This window comes from Helobdella robusta (genome assembly GCF_000326865.2).
Source record: "Helobdella robusta unplaced genomic scaffold HELROscaffold_30, whole genome shotgun sequence".
Lineage (NCBI taxonomy): Eukaryota > Metazoa > Annelida > Clitellata > Rhynchobdellida > Glossiphoniidae > Helobdella > Helobdella robusta.
The window spans coordinates 511,820-523,379 of record NW_008704502.1 but is presented as its reverse complement, the minus strand read 5'-3'; the positions used below and the strand labels follow the sequence as shown (position 1 = coordinate 523,379).

The 11,560-nt window shown below is 33.5% G+C and overlaps 3 protein-coding genes across 3 annotated transcripts; 1 reads left to right on the top strand and 2 right to left on the bottom strand.

Annotated features, from left to right (window-relative positions):
- Positions 1 to 2,988: 2,988 nt before the first annotated feature.
- HELRODRAFT_174507 (hypothetical protein) lies at positions 2,989 to 3,734 on the bottom strand (the record flags this gene model as incomplete). Its single annotated transcript, XM_009021951.1, has 3 exons — positions 2,989 to 3,128; positions 3,244 to 3,275; positions 3,541 to 3,734. 3 exons carry the CDS (start codon positions 3,732 to 3,734, stop codon positions 2,989 to 2,991), a joined length of 366 nt encoding a protein of 121 aa, XP_009020199.1.
- A 796-nt stretch (positions 3,735 to 4,530) lies between these two features.
- Positions 4,531 to 5,384, top strand: HELRODRAFT_174506 (hypothetical protein; the record flags this gene model as incomplete). Its single annotated transcript, XM_009021950.1, has 3 exons — positions 4,531 to 4,590; positions 4,850 to 4,911; positions 5,063 to 5,384. 3 exons carry the CDS (start codon positions 4,531 to 4,533, stop codon positions 5,382 to 5,384), a joined length of 444 nt encoding a protein of 147 aa, XP_009020198.1.
- A 761-nt stretch (positions 5,385 to 6,145) lies between these two features.
- Positions 6,146 to 11,527, bottom strand: HELRODRAFT_174505 (hypothetical protein; the record flags this gene model as incomplete). Its single annotated transcript, XM_009021949.1, has 7 exons — positions 6,146 to 6,258; positions 7,599 to 7,707; positions 8,241 to 8,459; positions 8,975 to 9,277; positions 9,740 to 9,897; positions 11,105 to 11,204; positions 11,291 to 11,527. 7 exons carry the CDS (start codon positions 11,525 to 11,527, stop codon positions 6,146 to 6,148), a joined length of 1,239 nt encoding a protein of 412 aa, XP_009020197.1.
- Positions 11,528 to 11,560: the final 33 nt, after the last annotated feature.

Here is an 11,560-nt window from a genome sequence, read left to right as displayed (position 1 = left end):
CCTGAGAGTAATTTAATTGTAGGTAGGTGACTGACTACTATTCTTGCGACTTTTTAATATTTTTGTTTGTTTGTTTGTTTTCGCTTCTTAGCACCACACAACACCAACAAAACAAACTACAATTTTTTTTGTCGTCGCCTTAAATTTTACCATTTTTGAACAATCTTTTTAATAATGTCTATTTATTTATTTGTAAAATGTTGACTGGTTTCTAGTTTCTTATTTTGGTTATATAATTTTTGGATATTTCCTGATTTACTTTGTGTATATGCATGCATGAATAATTTCTGTTTGGTATGTTGATTTAGTCATTATGATATTCTGTGAACTGTCCTTACTAAATATTCATGTTTCGTGATAATTATTTTTTATCGATCGATATTTTGTTATATTTGTTTGTTTAAAATCTGAACTTTTTAAAAAATTGACATTTAACAAATTTTAATTTCGTCACTTTTCATCTTTTGATGATGTCAAATAAAAGCAACTGTTGTGTTTTTCTTTTCTTTTCTTTTCGAACCGGACTGCTTTTATTTTTTAAGTGTACAACATATATATAACAGTACACACATATAACTAGAATAAATATAACGGCCTTCGCTTACTTTTAAATTTAACGGTCGAACAAGGATTTTTATCGTTTGAGTCAAAAGTTACGATCGTATATTTAGTTACTAATTAAAATGTTTATAAAGGTTTTAAATTATTTTTCAATGTGGTAATTAATTACTTTTATTTGGTTCAAATTTAAAAAAATAAAATTGCCACTACCGAAAATAATTAAAAGTATAAAAAATTGAGGTTCTTTGCATATTTCTGCTTCAACCCATAAGAAAGTGTTGTATATTGATAAACATGCCTCCCCTTGAGTACACAATACCTACATTCTAGAACCATGTTCATATACTATTAATTAATTATTAATTTAATATATTTATATACATGTATACCTAATGAACTAAAAAACAAATTACAATACATTATTAGAAAAATAGAGAAATTAAAATTAATAAATAATACAATAGCGATAGAATTTAATGAAAAGACAAGAAAATTTATATAAGAGATGACTACGTTTCAAAAGAGAAGTGTTAGGAGGTAGGAAATTATTCAATTATATAATTGAATAATAGGCAATTACCCTATATACCTCACAACACTTCCCTTTTGAAACGTAGTCATCTCATATATAAATTTTCATGTCCTCTTGACGACTGTGCGCGTCTTCAAACTTCCTATATAGGGATGACTACAACACTATCGCGTATACTCACTATGCACAAAAGAGACGGTGCAATAAAAAACCATCTCGAAACTTTCCACAACACCCCAGTTGGGGGGGAATCTTCTAGATAACAACACAAAAATTCTATAAAACAATCAACTGCACTACAACCTAAGAATTGCAGAAGCCATTTTCATCGAATCTGAAAAACCTAAAGTTTATATAGAGAATTTGTATAACCCAGTCGATTGATTGATTAAAACAAAAAAATAAAGTAATTTTAGAAAAACAACTACATTGACTGATTATAAGTGTTTTTTTTTACAAATTTGTTGAGGAACCAAAATTTTTCGAGGGGTCGAGTCGGATATTTTTCATCCAACTCCGACAGGAACAACAGAAACGAGGTTTGTTATTTATATTTATGCTGAAGTACAAATATTTTCTTAAGTTTTTACATGAAAAAATTTTGTAATTGCAATAATAATTATAATAGAAATAAAATTATATATATATATATATATATATATATATATATATATATATATGTGTGTGTGTGTGTGTGTGTGTGTGTGTGTGTATAAAACAAATAAGGACAACCGGCTAGCAATCAAAAATTCATTTACTTTATTTCAGAGAAATGAAGGTTAACTAAAATCACTTTTCATTAAATTCCAATGAACTTCATTCTCAAATTTAATTGCTATTGAAATGATAATCTAATATAATTTAAACAAATTAGAGATATTCAAAATGAAAATATAATCAAATTTATAAATTAAATACATTCACATCTATTTATATTTTATTCAGTCAGGCACAAGAGTGAAACAATAATATAACAAAGGAAGTGACAAATGAGTATTAAAACTTACCACATTTGTCATTATATTTTATTTTACAATTTTTATAAATATTTTATTTTATTAAAATTTGCATCAACTCTTATAATATTAAATGTTGACGTTGCAGTTGGCTCACAAACAACTATCTCCTTGCGCATGATTCTATCACTGTTAACATACAAATTTTTTTTCAAACATAGTCTGAAGCTACAATATAATAAATAAATAAATAAATAATTGGTATATTATTAAAATTTAACTTAAAATTTTTTTTTAAAATATCAACACAATTTACCTCAAAGCAATTCAAATGGATTGTTGGATTGGTCATTTGATTGATTAGCAGATGATTGCTGAAGGAATGTAGTCGACTGCAGTTGAGGAGTTGAACCCCATAAGACATTCGGTTGACCAAGTGGTCTTTGCTGGCCCTAGGAAATTTAACAACAAGGGAGCTTGAAATAAAGATACAAAAATATGCCAATATCGAAAATATTATACCATTTGATAAACAGGCACCATGCCAGGAACATTTGGTTGCATATTCATTGCCTAAATAAAAAATTAAAATAAAGTAACGTAAGAATCATCAACGGAAAAGACCCACCCGTGCTTAAAGACAAAATATCTCGGATAAAATGCTAAAGAACTAATTGACAAAAATCATAGTAAAGTTCGTAAAAAAAATCAAAAACGTCCACCTGCAATACAATTAGCTTGGTCATATACATCGTAAATAAAACAAGTATTTGCTAAATAACTCGAATTAATTTTCTCTTTCCCATGTAATTATTTAATAAATTGTTATGTTATTTCATCCAATTTTGTAATTTTTAAATATTTTTTTAAGTTTACCCAAGACAGTCAGAGAACAATAATATATACATTTATGTAACATACATTTATATTTTTGTAAAACTATTTGTAGCCACACGCATGTATGTACATTTCCAAAGTTGAAAATGATTTAACCCCTGATTGAGCCCAGTTGTTTGCCACGTTAAAACTTTGTTGACCCCAAGCTGAGGCCCCAGTACCACCTGTCAACTTTTTCTCGCCTGCATTGAATGAAATCATTCTGGCTGTCAAAACATCAAGCAAACTATCATTCCGTTAGAAAGAAGAAAATTTAAGATAAAAATTTTAATTAGAAAAACTTCTTAATATTCTAACCACCTGTGCTCCCAGTCCATTGATGCTCAGTCCTGAAATAAAAAACAACCAAACATAAAATCGAACCATCACAAATTAGATAGAACCAGAACATTAATACACACAATTCAAACCCTCATAACATTAGAAAAAGAATCAAAAGATTAGATTATGACGTCAAAACATAAAATCGTCTCATGGCTTACATGCTATCAAATTTCTATCCAATTTTAAAGTTACAATATTGAAATGTTAATAAAGCAATACTTTGAAAATCTGATGAATAAAATAGCTTCGTGAAATATCATTATCGCTAACTTTTTGATTTGACCTACTGGACTCATATTGAGATTGCCAGCCAACGAAGCCAAACTGCTGTCCAGGTCTGATTGAATAAGTTTGAAGTTGTCTGCAGCAATCGGTTTGCATGATAAGTTGGCAACAGACTGAGAAGGTTGTTTCTGTTGCAGATTAGTAGATGCCTGCAGCGTTCCTGTTTGGGGCTTGAGCATTTCCTCGAAAGCATCTGCAATGGCATCATTGATCATTTACAAATCAATACTTTACATTTTTAAACGAAGAAACTATATATACATACATATATATATTAGGTTGCCCTCAGTTCACTAATCAAATTTTGTTTTAATATCTTTATGGTCCCACCCCCAAAGTTGTTCCTTATATGAAGCTTAGAAACTGTGCAAATTTTGGTGTCATTATATTAAGGTTTACACGTAGCTCAATCCGGTTATATGTTTCCTTTTTTAACAAGCTTCTACAATGTTGTATTGTTACCAATTTTGCATGATCTAAATGTGATTGCTGGTTTCAATAAGTATTTGTATTGTTTACTATGATATCTATGCGAGCATTTAAAGCATCTATGACATTATTACTATCCTTGGCTGTTTTGTTTACAAACAACTGCCTGAACATTTAAATTTTTATTCAAAAAACTGTTAACTTTAAGCTGTATAATTTTGATCATCTCTAGGACGTTCACTGTGCGATATTTTGTTACAGTTATTACCTGATGGCAGACCAGCAGTTTTATTCATCTAAAACACGTGGTATTTGACTGATTGGGGAAACTATCGCAACAATCAACGGTAGTAAACTTACTTCTAAACGACAGGCGTTACAACGTTTCTTTCATCTTCATCAGAAAGATTTGCATTCTATTCATTATAGTGCCGCAGTTACTACCAAAGAAGTCGTCCAGTTCTGGGACAAGGCATGCATTCCAGCTCGTAAAGACTGTCACATCATCTCTAAAATAAAGGATCTCGGCTCTCATACCAGTCAAAAATGACCTCATTTACTTCATTCAGCATCAACTTACACAGTTTCAACCCAGAGATGATTATCGTGAGCTTCTTCATCTATCGCTTTTGTTTCTTGGAGCACAGCATAGTGAAGACATAAACATTCGGGCTCCAGGAGCTTGCTATCACGCAAGATGGATGGGAAAATTGATTTACAGCCTCACAATTTAACTGTTTCGTTCAGATTAACTACCCGTAAATTGACATCTATTGGCCTCTTCAACACATTTGTACTAAAGGTGTACATAAAGTCCTGGTTTACCTCTCCATGTGCTTAATCTGCTCCAAACAATGACTTGCAGCTGCTTCGGGAGTTAGAAAGCTACAAGAATACAAATGAAGCTGTTGCTAATGCTGGGTTGAAGTCATTCTCTGGTCATTTATGATACTTGAATGAAGTATTGATCGGCTTAGCATTCTTGGACTCAGAAGTCTCATCTGAGACAAAGTCAGCCACGGTTGCGGCACTGGATAAGGCAACAACCGATCAACCTATACGACACATTACATTCCAGCCGACAATATCACAGAAGCGGCTTTCGGACTTCGTATCGCAACGTACCAGGCAACTGTTTGGATATACCACAGAATTTTTTGAGCAGTAGTCCGGACATGTGGAACAATGACAATGACTACATTATTGGTCAACGGAAAGTTAGAAGTTTGAAAGTTGTCAACGATGCCGCCGACAAAGGAGTGGCCTTAATTCAGGAGTTCAACAGAGTTGTAACAAATGACGAAGACCAGAAGGAGTATTTGTTACAAGTGATAGAGAAACATCGCAAAGACTTCCCAAATCCAAAGAAGTCTACTATTATTGCTGCAAGAAGAAAGTAAATACTAGACAATATGGGATCATAGCAGAACATTTTCTGTAAGTGTGTTAACGTTATTATGATGAAATTTGGCTTGTAAACGTTTCTTTGTTGAGCTACCAGTAAATATCAATACAATACATTTAAATTTTGCAATTGTTACTTTTTTCATATAAGGAACACATTTAAGGGGTGGAAAAATAAAAATTTTTATTTTCGTTAGGCACCCTTATATATATACATATATATACATCCTTATATATATATATATATATATTATTAATATATATATATATAAATATTATTAATATATATATATATATATATATATATATAAACAATAACTATATTTTGTCTAACACAAAAAATAGCGATATAATAAACTTAAATGTTTATATTGAAAAAAAATATAGCTATAATCAAAGAATTTAATTTCCTAGAAACATTTAAAACGGAATAACAGAGTTAGCTCAGTCGGTAGAAGTGTCATGTCTCGCGCATCTATCACACGTTGGCTTGGTTTGAATACTGTCAGAAATTAAAAGACTATCATACGCGTATGACGTGGTGCTTGTACGTGCATTTATAATGTGTATGCGCGTCGTGTGGTGTGGATAACACAGCTTTTATGGCACGAAAATTCAACTATAAGGATAGAGTAAATAACATGTAAACAGCTCTGCGTTTGACCGAGCTGCATTAAAAGAATATTAAAAAACACTCACAACTCAGTGTTGTGCTGTACACATCTATTAAACTTTAAACGTATTTATTGATATTACATCATTTTAAAGTAACACAATTTTGAGACCAACTGTTAGTTATAGGGGCATGGTTGTTCATAATGGCATTTGAAGAATTAGCCATTGATGGAGAAGCAAATGCAGGAACAAAACCTGGAAAATAAAAAAAATCTTCACGTTTATTTTGTGCTTTAAATTGTTTGTTTCTTCTTAAGAATGTCTTACTTAAATTTAATTTATGCCTCAACGCATATAAATTGAACTGTTATTATGTTATAATTATATATGTACCATTCTTATCAATATAGCTAGCTTCTATACAACGAAAATCTCAATATAACGACTTTTTTTTATGTCCTTTGGAATAATTTTCCTATAACAAACAAAATTTATAAAAGTTAAAAAATCTGACCAGCAAACATTCTATGAATTGATATGAGCGGTGTTCTTGTACTTCTTTAATATCGTAAAACCATATTTATTGTTTCTTGTTCTGGCATTCTATTAGAGTAATCCTTGCCAAATTCAACCTCGATAAATTTCAATGAAATTGGAATCATTTTTGCATGTAATAAAACATAAATTTTAATTTTAATTTTTTTTTGCAATTATACCACGTATAATGTTTCCGTTATCAAATAATAATAACAATTATTATTATTATTGATTTACTCTATTGGCATTCATCAAAGAATTTAACTGCGATTAAATGCTTTGTTGAACTAATTACTTTATAACTATCGTCTAAATTATTGAATGAAACAATCTACTTCAATGTTGTTGGGAAATAGTTTCATATTTTTGGCAGAGCAACCTGCCAAAAATCATTTCTGACAAAACCGAACGCAATGCATGTCCCACATCAACGTCAGTTCTCTTACAAAACACTTCCTCCAAATATTTTTGATCATTACGTAACCATGAGTCAACACCGCCATCATAAATCTTATTACTGAGACCAATGACCAATCTGGCTGCAGCGTTTTGGATTCGTTGAACCTTTTCCACCACTCCTGCGCCAGCATCATGCAACAACGACAACGAATTGCAATAATCCAATTTAGACAGTATCAAAGTAACTACCAGACTAGTAAAAATGTCACCTGGATGACATTTCTTGACCAAATACAATCTACGTAGCAGTAAAAAGCAAGTAGAACAAAGCTTAGCCAGGTGAGGCAACATCGCCAAAGCACTGTCGAGCATCACACCCAAATTCTTGACTTTATAAGCTGAGATAAACCTATTACCCAATATAACAAAAGTCGTACCTTTTATTATGGATAAAGCTGCCCTAAAACCGAACCATATCAATTCCGTATTATCAAGGTTTAGGTTCAAACGATTCGGTTTTAACCAACTGTTCACATAATAATGCACCTAGCTAAACCATCAGGAAAAGCTTGAGCACCTTTCACTAAACCTGCCACATACATTTTTAGGTCATGCGCATACATCTGAATACCCGAACCATGATCAAAAAAAAGTCAAACCCGGTAAACCAAACACATACATGAAAAATAATATTGGGCCTTGCACTGATCCCTGTGATACACCCGTTTGCATTTCCATCTCATCAGATACCAAACCACCGAAACATACCTGTTGTACACGACTCGTCAAATATTAAGTAAACCAATCGAGCACCACACCACCAATACCAAATGAAACCCACAACTTTTTTAAAAACACCCCATGATCAACCGTGCCAAATGCCAAACTGAGATCCAAAAGTGCCAACAATGCCACCTTTCCATTATCAACTTGTTTTACAATATAACCAAATACTTTCAGGAGAGCTGTCTCCGTAGATAAACCAGGTCTGTAGGCCAACTGAACCAACGGCAAGCGTCTATGGGAGGATAAATGACTCAACAAACGAGAAAGCACTAGGCGTTTGGAGACCTCTAAGACAAAATGCAGATTTGATTCACGTCTATAATTTTTTCTAATTATCCAGAACAATTTTCTTGACGATGGCTGACTTCAGACCCCGTGAAAATTCCCCAGCTTTGAATGATGAATTTAACCAAAAATGGAAAAATGGCACCAAGCAATCTAAGAATATATAACTTTTGTAGAAATTAGACCCAAAGTGCACACTGTTGTTCTAGATCTCACAAATGCTGATTAACTTCACTCTCAGTGCACACATCAAACTTTAGAAACTTGTTACACTGACTGATTACGTGATCTGGACCACTTTCTGACGTCTCCTCTCTAACTTTAATTTTATCGGCAAAAAACTTAATCACATTGTTATAACCGTTACAAATATATTCGCTAGAGACGTTAGTGTCGCTACATACGCATACAATTCGATTAGAAACTGGAACCTTCTGATAGCGAGATATCTAGTAAGTATAAGGACGTGTAGAATGTCGAACAGCGAATGTTAGTGTCGAAAGCAATATTTGATATTTGACTTCTGCGTTGGATTTTTATTGTATTTGCTATTTATGTTAGTGTATTGTGATTTGGAAAGCGTTAATTTCTGAACGTTATTTTTTTTATCTAACATTGATTAATTGATTATTTATTGATTAATTGATTAACATTGATTAATATCGATTTGTAAATAAATTGTAAATAAAACGACAGAATAAAAGGAACCCCTCGTTTTCCGGACAATTATAACAACATCATCAGTTGGGTTCTGAATCTTTGACTCTTTTCCAATCACAGTAATATCTGACCATATGTGTGCCGTACACTAATAAATAATGAGCCTCATCCAATAATTTTTGGGGGGGTAATTTAATGTTGTTCCGACAACATGGCCCCAAAATGGCTAGGTCAATTTTTGGAAATTTAAATATTCTACATATTTTGCTAAAAACTTATTAAGCACAAAACAGTAATATCTGACGTTACTTTCAAACTTACTACGCCGCTGCATAATCATTAAGAACTCTGAAATGACTAAAGAACGGTCTGATACCACTGGTGGCTGCGCCTTTACATTTGAGACTGTCATATTCCCATTTACCATGACCAAATTTAAAATGTTGCCGGACACACGAGTTTGCGAATAAACCAGTTGAACCAGACCAAAAGAGGTAACTAGTTCCATATGGCTGGATGCTAATTGACTCTCTTTTTTGTTTATGTGGATGCTGAAATCTTCAGAAATCAGTAAACTCTTTTTCTGTAGTACTACAATAGACAGCAACTGAAAAAATTCATCCATAAAATGTGTCCCTAGAGCAGCTGATCCCGGTCGATAAATTGCTACGCACAATATTTGAGTTGATATTAAATAATGACTAAACCATCACCTCTCTTCGCCTGGCCATCTAAATCGTGCCTGATGCATCAAAATGAGAAAACGAGCTGGGAATGCACACCTGCAGTGCCCAATCATCATGAAATTTATGCCAGGTTTCAGTTAGTATTAATATATATATATATATATATATATATAGTCTATCGTCGTTGATAATGAAATCTTCGTGGCTTTCCCATATACGGACCTGGAATTTAGAAGACAGACTTTTAAACAGTGATGACAATTGATTAAGAGGTTGTTTTTCAAAAACATATAGCATATAAACACCTTTCAAGCAATATATAATATTTTCCAGAACAAAATCTATATAGCGAAATTTCGATATAACGAATTTTTCCCACGAACCATCAAATTCGTTGTGCGGAGGTCCCACTGTATTTGGATGGTGAGACGGTGTAATGGTTTAGGAGCATGGACTGCTGTGGCAGCGACTGTGATCAAATACAGATATTTGTGACTATCAAATGCAATGTGACGAGTTGATTTACGTGTATTCACATGTGCTGTGTGTGTGTTGTTGATGCCTCTGAGAATTAATCATGAAAGAATTAATAACAATTATATCCACTTTCAATATGTCGGGGTTCTTATTGTTTTTTTTCTTTGAAATTTAATATATATATATTGGCCGTAAGCACTTTTACTCCAATTTCGGCTCATTGCAATTGTATTTTCTCAATTTTCATGATTTTAAATCTTTATTTCAATACACATTCCGTTATTTCAAATTATAGGCTCTGAAGATGACATCTTTGTCGAAACAACGTTGTTAGCCACACTATAATTGGAAGTTTTAATATTTATTGCAACAGTTACGTGTTGTTGAATGTCTTTTCAAGAAATTAATAAACGCTAAATGGGCAAAATCATTTAATCAAATTTGTTATAATGAAAACCTCATCAAAGTCCACCCCAACAGAGTTTGTTTCATTCAATAACTGACCGAAGTAATCTTTCCAGTGATCCTTCACATCATTCTGCAAGGCTATTATGGTGCCTTTATTATTCTTTATGGCACCAACTATATCCTTTTTCAGTCTTTTGGCCTAATTTGCTGTTCAGTAGAGTGACCGAATTTGTTGGCCTTTACTTCCAGACAGCCATACCTTGCATTTATTTGCTTCTGTGTTCTTTGATCGGCATGTCTTTCGATCGTCATCAGTCTTTGTCTTCTGCCATTGTTTGAAAGCTGCTTTCTTACTGGCAATAGCATTTTGCACCGTCTCGTTCCACCACCACGTTTTGCGGTTGTGCTGGCGTTTTGGTCCAGATTTTTCACAGCGTTCACTAGGGTATCCGGAAAAGATTTCCAGGTTATGTCTACCTTCTCCAGACGATCCAGCTGTGCCGATACCAACATCTCGAATTTCTCCCTGAACATGGGGTTCTTCAGTTTCCATGTCTTTATTCTAGTAGGCATTCGATTAGTCACAAGGCGTGATCGTTCCAGTTCCATGATCATATCGGCTACCAGCAATCGATGTTGAGGGATGCATGCTTCGCCTGGAATGACTTTTGTATTCCTGAATAGTCGTCTGTGTTGTTGTCTGACGACAATAAAGTCAATTTGTGTGCATGACATCCCGCTTTTATATGTGATGAAATGTTCTGCCCTCTTTTTGAAATAGGTGTTCAACAGAGAGAGTTTATGGCTTTCAGCAAATTCCAGAATTCGTATACCATTTTCGTTTTGAGATCCGCAGCCAAAACCTTCATGGACACCGTGGAACCCATTTGCTTTATCTCCAACATGGCCGTTGAGGTCGCCACATATCAATGGTATCTGATGATGATGTTTTCCTGACGGCATCTGAAAGTGTGTTCCAGAAGTCATTTTTGGCGTCTTCAGATTCACCGGTTGGTCTGTGGTGCATATGCAGAGAAAACAGTTAAAACCTGTTTTCCAATTCTGAGTTTAATCAGCATTAGGCGTGATCTGATTAGAACTACCTCCAGTACATTTTGTGTCAGTGATTCCCGTATGAAGATTCCAACTCCATTTTGGACTGTCTTTTGCCCATTCCAGAACAACTTGTAACTCCCAATGAGGGAGACACCATTTGATTTCCATCTTGTTTCCTGCAGAGAACAGATGTCAACCCTTCGCCTTTCCAGCATGTCGACGATCTCCATGGGGCGTCCGGTAAGCGATCCAGTATTTAAAGT